At 32.9% G+C, this 10,314-nt stretch overlaps 1 protein-coding gene across 1 annotated transcript; it reads right to left on the bottom strand.

The window, feature by feature from the left end:
• Positions 1-7,089: 7,089 nt before the first annotated feature.
• On the bottom strand, positions 7,090-8,260 carry LOC143063146 (transmembrane protein 45B-like). Its single transcript, XM_076235127.1, has one exon. It carries the CDS (start codon positions 8,021-8,023, stop codon positions 7,229-7,231), a length of 795 nt encoding a protein of 264 aa, XP_076091242.1. The 5' UTR covers positions 8,024-8,260; the 3' UTR covers positions 7,090-7,228.
• Positions 8,261-10,314: the final 2,054 nt, after the last annotated feature.

The raw sequence follows: 10,314 nt of genomic DNA, 5'->3' as shown, positions 1-10,314 counted from the left end.
GTTTTTAACTGGACTTACTTTCAAGTCAGGAATATGGCAGTTGTAATCCATTTGGCCATTTGCTTAGGGACTTTCAATTTCCTCCTCAGTTGTTATCTATTCCTTTGATGCGTTTGATCTTTAGATTTTGCAATTTTCTGAGGGACTTTCAAATTAGAATTTTCCTCGAAGTTCGGTATTTTTGTAATTTACTTTTTCAGTTCTTGTTGTACCAAGTCAGGAATATGAGAGTTGTTATTCAGTTTTTTTTATGCGTTTCATCTTTTGATTTTGATTAGGGAATTTCCGTGTTGAATTTTTCTCAGAATTCGGTATTTTTCTTATCTTACTTTTGTCCACTCCTGATGTCTCGTGCACTAATTCGTTGGTAACATTTGAAATTAATTAACTGTAATATAGAAATGGATTATATGAATTGTTACTGAAAAATAAACCTGAATGAAATTAGACTACGAAATATCCTAGGTCACTTTTGAACAACATTCAGGTAAGTAATTACTAGTTACAAACAAGTATTCCATCAATGACGCCATATTATCTGTAGCTTTGTTAGTACCAACGCCATGTCCAATCCTTTGCCGGGATTTTAAACTTGAATGGTCTAAACATGGATGGAAGATAAAAAAAAAATCACAAAAATACTGATCTCTGAGGGAAATTCAAAATGAAAAGTCCCTAATCAAATGGTAAAATAAAATGATAACACGCATCAAACTGTCATATAGGTCCGAGATTACAATTATTTCGTAGTGCATTTCTTGTTGAACATAAATGAAAATAAAAAAAATCCCACCAGCGCTTTCTCAAAGAAACTTTTGCAGTGTGTTGTACTACTTTTGGGACAAATTATATCAAAATTATAGAAAACTTCATCGGCTCTAATTCAAAATATGGACAATTTTATGTTAAGGGCGTCTTGATAGCTTCCGAAGTGCTAACTTTAAACTGTTTTCAGCTGGACCAAATCACTACTTTCCTTTAAAATTCTTGACCCAAATTTTTTTACAGTGTAATTTACCCCCCTACTTGCAATTTTAGGCATTAAACATGGAGAAATAAATTTGAAAGAGGTATAAAAATTAATGCCAAGTAACCCGTTGTCAACACTAGGGGCTATATTTGTAAACAACGAAAGAACAACGAAAAGACAATGGTGGTCTCGGACCTATTCCTGACTTGGTACAGGCATTTTCAAATTTAGAAAATGGTGGTTTGTACCTGGTTTTACAGCGCTAAACCTCTCACTTGTAAGACAGTCGCATCAAATTCTATTATATTTACAACGATGCGTGAACATAACAGACATAATAGGTAAAATAGTCAAATATGGGTACAGCAGCCGTCACTGTGTCACAATCCAAAAACAAAAAAATAATTAACAAAAAAGCACAAAAAACATCTATCTAATTTCAAAACCACATGCATTGCTTCGTGTGTTTGACGTCATAAAAAGTAAACGTTCCATAGGAAGAAATATAAAATAATTTTGTCGTCCAAAGTATTTAAATTGTGGTACACAGGGTTAAAAAATCGAAAGTATGTTAGAACTTATTTCAGAAACAGACCAAGATTTAAAATTATCCACATGTTCTTTAAAAATTTTGAGAATCCGCATATGGTTAATACCACTACGCGAGTAATTTGTCGTTCAAAGTATTTTCAACTTTAAAATAGAACAATAACATAATGACATATAATAGAACAATAACACATTGGTAGGATCTTTAAAAGTACAGAGTCACTCCATATTAACCAAAGAAACACAAAAAGTCGCACATACAAAACACACCAGCAAAAATGAAAGATAATACAAACACACTGATGGGCTGTATAAGAACAAAAATAAGAATACTTTTAATAATCCAATTATGGAACCTTGCGGGTCTTACATTTCATACAATGATTACAATGAGTTGTGTTATAACAATGAAATAATAAAATAAAATAAAATACCGATGAGTATCGAGCCACGTCAAATAGATATCACATTAAACAGACAAATCAGTAAAAGTAATATTAATAATAGAACAAAGACAAATGAAAAACGACGTCAGTACGCAGAATCTATATATCAAGACCATCATGTATTATTTATGAAGTTAATACGGAATATTTATCAACAAGGTATTGGTACCTAAAAAAAGGACGAGACGTTCTTTGACCCTTGGTTCGTCAACTTTCTGCTCAGACACTGGTGACGTTTTACAAAGTCTCGGAGTAGGAGCTGCAAGCTCTTGAATATCGAATAAATTGGAAAATGTATAACCATATGCAGGTGAAGTTGGTATATTGCTTCTAAGGTGGGGGAAATTGATAATTTCAAAATTATAATCGTCTCGTTTGTCATAGATTCTGGTACTCAGATTACTTTCTATGTCAAATTTGAGGTATAAGTCTAAAAATGAGGCGGAGGGAGACATGTATGTTGTTTCTTGAATTTCTAGTTCTGGGGATATATCAATGGAACTCAATCAGAAAAGTTCGAATTGTTAATGGAAAGAACATCATCAATATATCTGAAAGTGAAATTAAATAATATGGCTTCCTTGATCTTCTTGTTTACAAGTGTCTGAAGGAATTCATATGAAAATAAGAAGAGGTCGGCAAGGAGAGGCGCGCAGTTCGTTCCTATAGGAGTACCGACAATTTGTTGAAAAAGTCTACTTCCAAATTCAACAAATATGTTGTCGATAAGAAACTCCAGCATATTGATCACTTGTTCCTCTGTGTAGCATGTTTTACCCTTTTGTCACTTTTAACAAAATATTCCGTATGCTACTATTTTTATGTTGAAAGGCATTGTGAATTATTTCTTTCAGGCTATTTTTCAATTTCACATTGGGAATGGTGGTATACAGGGTTGAAAAATCAAACGTTTTGATAGAACTAGTTTCAGAAAAAGACCAACATTTAAAATAAGAATATATCTCTGTTTGCTTTTGAGTTGATATGTTTACCTTCTACATAGCTAACATTAGAATATTGAAAGGAGACATACAAATGTATCATCATCCACTGGCAACAGATGCATCTTTTATAGATTTATATGTAATTACATTATATATCGGCGACAAAGAACGTTTGTATATCTAAAGGACAACAGATGCATACCAGTGTTCAACAATGTCATTGTCTAAGTGATAGTTGTGTCATGCTTTTTATGCCCCACCTACGATAGTAGAGGGGCATTATGTTTTCTGGTCTGTACGTCCGTTCGTCCGTCTGTCTGTCTGCTCGTTCGTCCGTGCGTCCGTTCGTCCCGCTTCATGTTAAAGTTTTTGGTCAAGGTAGTTTTTGATGAAGTTGAAGTCCATTCAACTTGAAACTTAGTACACATGTTCCTTATCATATGATCTTTTTAATGTTAATGCCAAATAGTGCGAGTGGAGCATCCGTGTGCTGGGGACACATTCTTGTTTTTTGACTGTTTTCATTTGTTTATGTGTCCAGACAATTGAAGTTTAAGCAACGCAAAAACCAAAGTTTGTCCAAAAAGGATACAGTTACTGCTCCACCAAAGCACAATCCATGGTTCCAATGGCCATCTTTAAATTATTATTGTAAACCGTCAATCAAGACATAATGTCGTCCTTTGAATAGCAAGATATAACGGGCCCCCAAATCACTAGTGTAAAACAACTCATACAGAAAAATCGACGGTCTAATCTTAAATCTATCTTTAAAAAAAACGAGAAACATTAATATGAACCAAACCAACAAACGACAACCACTGAACAACTGGCTCCTGACTATCTGTTTGTCTGTTTTTCCTGTAAGTTATGGCTTTATAAGTTAGATTTCGACTGGTCACTAAATATGAGTTTGAATGTTCATCCGGTATCCTTTGCCTCTTTTTTTAGCATTCCAATCTTTTAGTTTCGACTGTTTGATATAAAGGTTATTGGCGGAAATGATTTGTTAATTAGAGGACACACGTGTTTACCTGTTCAACCACATGACAGACTGAGTGTTAGTCGTGTAGTGCTTATCAATTGCTTTCATGTTTATAATATTATACAAGTCTGAAGAAAACTGATGACTGAGCAACACAAACATCGTCCAAATCTTATATATTTAGAACAAACATATGATTCCACACAACATTAAAGAAGATAGTTTAACTGTTATCCGGAAGTTGGGTTTTAAATACTTTTAACTAATTGATTGATTGATTGATTGATTGATTGTTGCTTAACGTTCTTTGACAAATACTTCGTGCTTATTCAGAACGATAACATATGAATGATATATTCAAATGAAGGTCCTGTTTTAGTTGTCATCCTTGATTAATGTCTGGGAAATTTGGACAATCAATATAATGAGGATAGGAAAGGGATAGACATGTTGCTTTTTAAGTGACGGAAACAACTAATAGTACCTACAGACTCCTCACAAAGTTGTTGCAATTTTTTAACGTGCAGAGAGCGGACGTGGCACTCTCGCTACCCCAGACATTGTCCCCATTCGGATCCGACGTGGCTGTGTACTTGTACATTTCGGACAGTCAAACGGACACCCCACTTAGGAGGTCAGAAGAAGACTAAAGTGACCATATCTTTATTCCCCATAGCATTGATTAGAACGAAAAGTTCATAGATTAATAAGCAGCCTTGTAGTTCTATTCTTCTGTCTCTCCTACGGAAAACAACTGGTACAGATAGACTTCGGCCGGTTACAGGGTTAACTTAACGAAGTAGACAAATAGACTATTTGAACGAGTAAGATTTTACATGGAGCATTTGTCTGATTTAGCATAAGTAACATTCGTTTGTTGATCTTAAGTTTGTATAAGGACACATGCAATTTACATATCAAGTAAAATTGAGGAAATTGTAATTCGATCTTCATATTTTACTGGTAAAATTAAAACAGATCACATGTCATATATGCCCACAATTTCTTTTTGACAAGTGTTAAACTTTAAAATGAAGTAACGAAAATCTCTGTAATATAAATTCTGCGAATTTTCTTTTACTAATTTCTGCTTGTTTTGACACAAAATCACAATTTTCTTGTTATATGCAATGAAACAATAATAACAGGGTATTGCCGTGAACAAGGTTTCTATCTAGTATATAAGTACAAAATGGTTCGTCTCTTTTATTCGGTGTGTGTGGTGTTTTAAAAAGAACTTTTATAGTTATAACTTTATAAATCATTGGTTTGAATAAATATTATATATTTTAAAAAACATAAATCAGAGCTCTGGTCATAAATATATGTAAATATAATAAAAGTAATTCATCGCGTGCTTATCGGGAAAAAATAAAATATATGTGTATGTTTACTTCAGTTTACAATGGTACCTGTGTACCTGAGATTTAATTATGAATTTCTTATGTTATTATTCTAACGGTTTAGTTTTCAAATGATAGTGTTTATATGAAAGTACAAAGGTGGTATTTAATAAGACGTTAATTGCGTTTCAATTAGTCTTAGTTTTCAGGTGATAAAATATTTAAACATAATATGTTAGTATATACCTCGGCATCTATTTATCATGTTGATATACGGAGTGAAGGCAAACATGTACCAACACAGTTTCAAATTATTGAATATTTTAAACGAATATCACTTGTAAAGGAAAGTAACATGTGTTGGTATATAAAATTTACATATACACTTCAGATATATATCCGATATGATTTCCTCTTTAGTATGTTTCACTTGTCAATATCATTCCAGTTTAAAGTGATAGGATTCAAATATAAAAAGAATGCATTGTTTGTCTACATGGGACAGTCATATTATTTGACATGTAAGAACGACAGGTATTTGTCAACTTTCATTTATCCCGCAATCCTCTACAAATACAAGTGTTAATACAGATAACACAAAGGGATCGTATAGGGAAAACGGTACTATTTATTCTGCCATAGGCGACAATGTTAACATTTTCTAAATTTACCACTTTTTAAGATAAAAACCTGGATAAAACAGTTATATGTTGTGTTAGTACTTTATTACTCTGTTTTAAAAATTAAAGCCAAATAGTATCATGACCAACTTCCAACGGAGCTTGTTTATGTTATCCATGCCCACCGTCATTTTGCACCAAATTTATGAAATTTTGCAAGTCTTTTCGAATAATTCTCTAGAAAATATTTCAATAGGTTTTAAAATTTATATTGTAAATATACACACTGCAGTTATTCATAGATAAATAAAAAATATATTGTACCCTTACATCCAATCACAGCGCTCCTAATTTGACTTCCTTCACCTGCCTTGGGTACACAAAAGGCCAACCTAATGCTGGGAAAATTAAATACTACCGTTTTCCCTATAGCATACATTTTAGTCTTCTGGGAAATATATCATGTTTCTGTTGTAAGGAGCTCGTACTGATAAATTTTATATTTTCCAACAATGTGCATATATATTGTACATTCATTTGATAAAAGATGTAACGGCCTTCAAAAATATTCTACGTCTGTTCTTTCGCAATTGCCTGAGTATGGAAAAATTTGGCAGATGCACAAAAAAAATTGTCACAAGTTTTTGACCCTTTGATATATTTTGAAGAGGAGCGGTATATTGAAAATGCTTAGTTAAAATTGGATCGGTACTGTATGCAATCTACAACAGGATCTAGTCTTAGACTTGATGACGTCAATATTGAGACCTTATGTATAAACAAGTGAACTTAATTAAAGATCCTGGTTACATTAGATGCAATATAGGCATTACAGTTGGTTGCCTTGCATTCAATTTAGTGAGCCAGGTGACTGACCACGTTACTTATCCACAGACACGGCTCGCTAAATACCCTCTAATGTGTATACGAGTATGTCACTTGTATCCTTTTGGTGTCGTGTTGTGTAGACATGTTTTTCTTTTCGTTTTTTTTTTTCCTTTTTTGTAGCACTGTGGTGTTATCGATTTCATTTCGACTTACGATTTTGATTGTCCCTTTTGATATCTGCAATCTCTTTGTTTTTGTTACATCAGCAATTCTCTCGACATTTATTCCATATTAACTGGCTTACAAGGACAGGGTCAGAGTGGTCTTATACAGTTCATACTTTTCATGTGAAGAAGATACTAATACACATCGGCATATTGTGTGGTTTCAGAGTCGAAACATAATTTAACAAAGATATTTTCTTTATTTAAAACTTTAGATATATAATATCCATGTTTTTTTTAACTAATTTTAAAACATAAATTATGATTATAATATATTTGCAAATTTCAATAATTTTAAAACTTTTCACCGGTTCTTGTTTTACAAAAGACTTTGCAAACTGGACTTATCCTCTTCATTTTTATGGTATAAATGTCTATGGTAACAAGCCACAAAAAATCCTATCCCAAGCATTATAAATAGTACTATGACACAATGCCATGTAAAATATAAAGGAATCATCATTAACTGAAAATCGTCTTCCGGGTTCAATGGCGGTGCGTCAGAATTGGGACTATATAATATAAACCCTATTTGCCAAAACCACATTCCTTGTACGAAAAAGAAGTATGACTTAGTCAAAGCAGCCAACACATTATGTCGATATTTCATTTCCAAAATGACTGCGATAACAGTGAACACTATGGCGTAAATTAACAGAGTATGTAATCTTGTATCTAATGCATTTCTCCCATGCAGATGAAAATTGAATAAAAGTCCTTCAACACCCACTGACAGAATAAAAACCGTGTAGTCAATGTCTTTGGGTATGAGACATTTGTAATGAAGTAATATATCCAACACTGCACCTATTCCAAACACACAAAACATTGTTGAATGTTGTGCATTTCCAGGAAAAATGAAATGTTCATTATCTTCATCAAATCCGGTAAAAATTTCTCCACATATTCCAATAGTTGCCAGAGTTATTTTCATAATTGGTTCAAATAACTGAATCTTAAATTTCCCACAAGAAAGAGGAAACGTGAGTGTTGATGTAAATTGTGCATTACGTTTAAGGCAAGTATAGTACCGGTCAAACTGGCATACTGTCCACCAGATGGCAAAAACAATAAAAAACGATCCTGGTATAGCATGTCCACTAAATGTACCCATTCGGTCTAAATATTGACAACACTGCTCCTACAACTTAGGATTTAAATGTGAACTAATCTTGTGATATATGCTGTTCATACTTTAATCATACGGTGAGGTATTTGCTTCGCAATCGAATATTATAATAAAGGTATACAAATGAAATGTAATGAGTTTTCCTTTTAAATGAAGAATAAACGTAAAAACGTGATAAAACTTACGGTGAATTGTTTGATTAAGATAAAATATAAATATTAATATAATTTATTCCCCATTACATGGCCTCGGCGAAGTGTATATATATATATATCGAGTTTGTTTATTACAAAAACCAATTGATTTACAACTAAATTTAAAACCTTTAAATGGAATTTCTTTTGAAACATTCAAAGTTTAAGTCACGTGTTGGTCTCAATTGATTAACTTATCTAACTGTTGCAATCAAAAATCAAATCATATTAACTGTTGACATCGCATTACTTTAAACCAAGGACAAAGACCACAAACTAAGATCAGCTTAAACATGTTTAAATTACTAAAGGTTAACCAACTGTGAAAAAATACTATCACAGTGGCGTAGGAGTAGACTGGAAAAAGGGGGAGGGTGAGAGGGAGGGAGGGGGAGGGCGGATGCAAACTTCTGAAAGTGACCGGTAGAAATAAGAAACAGAAACAAATTTAAAAATCCGAAGAAAAACTAATAAAGAAAACAAAAATATACATCTATATCTTAATAGTTAAGAACCTCTTTCGTTATTAATATTTTGATTGCCAAAAAGTAGGTGAAATTATATTTGTATAGTGTCTACCGCTATACGGTATATATCTTATAAATTTTACTAGGTTTCAACGTGTTAGATGGTTTTGAAAATAGCTGTTTGTATTTTATATTTCTCAAATGGTTCTCAGTCAAATTGTGTTCCACAAGGGACGACCATTTTGAATATGAATAACTTGGTCTAGTAAGAACTAAAAATAAATAACTTTGCTCAAATCTTTTGCTAAAACGAATATCCTGAAAACCGAAAAGCAGAAAACAAATTTGTACAAAACTGCAAATTTTTTTTTTTGCACGGCAAAAAAGCTTATGTTAGCAACAGATGAAAACAAATGCCTCCTTGCCATCCATAATATCAAATGGTCGCCCCCTTTTGTATAGAATTTGTTCAAGATTTAGATTGAAAATTTGAGACGGTTTTAACCGAAACACCGATTACAAAGGAGTTCCTCTGCTAATTTGAGTTTTTATAATGCCGATCCCAACCCCAAAGTGGTGGCCATATTGTGGTTAGGGTCGGCATCATAAAAGCGCAAATTAGTAGAAGCATTTGTGTTAATTTTGATTTTAAAAATTGTTTCAGTTGCATTAGAAGTGAAAATCAATAAAAAAAAAATGCAAATCAAAGATACAAAGTGTCATTTAAAAAAAATCTTAAATAAACAGTCAATCTACAGTTTTGCCACGACATACTGGATTGCTGATAATTTATGCTGTTTACAAAAGTCAATTAGTTTTACTAAGTCTTTCTATGTCGTGTTTTGTATATTGGTCAGTTTTCCTTTTATGTCCATGGCATTGTCAGTTGGTCAGTTTTCCTTTTATGTCCATGGCATTGTCAGTTGTTCAGTTTTCCTTTTATGTCCATGGCATTGTCAGTTGTTCAGTTTTCCTTTTATGTCCATGGCATTGTCAGTTGGTCATCAACTTATGAGTTTGTATATCCTTTTGATTCATTCAAACTCCCAATGCATTATGAATTTAAGGTTGCAAGATATGTGCACAAACACGTGGCTCAAAAGGCCTAATTGGATAAAAAAAAAAAACGTCATTAAAGGACAGTATCTCCTATAAAAAAAAAAAGGATAGCTTCAGCAGTCACATTGGTATTGTGAAGATCTTATCATATATAATATTGACCAATTTAGCTGCATAGATTTATTGGTATTTAATGCAACTGCCGTCACTTTTCTGTTTGTACGCGGCAGTCAGTTTTTAATGGTTCGAGGGAGCCGAAGTGCCAATAGAGAACCGACGACATTCTCTCGTAAATTACTGCATATAATTTCTGTCTATCAACAACAGCTTTTTTATATTAATAGACATAAATGTTGAAATTGGTCAAATTGTTATTTAGGAGCAAAACGCCAGGAAATACAACAGGCTACAAAAGTCGTTTTTACGAAGTGCTCTGCGATATTTGGAACAACGGTTTGAGTCATTTGACGTTCCAGTCTATCTGTACATGTCAGCTTTCAAACAATAGGCCTATATGGTCTGATTCAAGGACAATAACTACAGAAATAATTCGATG

The sequence above is a fragment of the Mytilus galloprovincialis genome, chromosome 2 (genome assembly GCF_965363235.1).
Source record: "Mytilus galloprovincialis chromosome 2, xbMytGall1.hap1.1, whole genome shotgun sequence".
NCBI lineage: Eukaryota > Metazoa > Mollusca > Bivalvia > Mytilida > Mytilidae > Mytilus > Mytilus galloprovincialis.
The sequence above is the reverse complement of the archived record's forward strand: the minus strand, read 5'-3'. Positions and strand labels throughout refer to the sequence as shown.

What these genes read in the sequence shown, in the direction of transcription:
- LOC143063146 (XM_076235127.1), bottom strand. Translation starts at nt 8,023, where the DNA reads ATGGGTACATTTAGTGGACATGCTATACCAGGATCGTTTTTTATTGTT.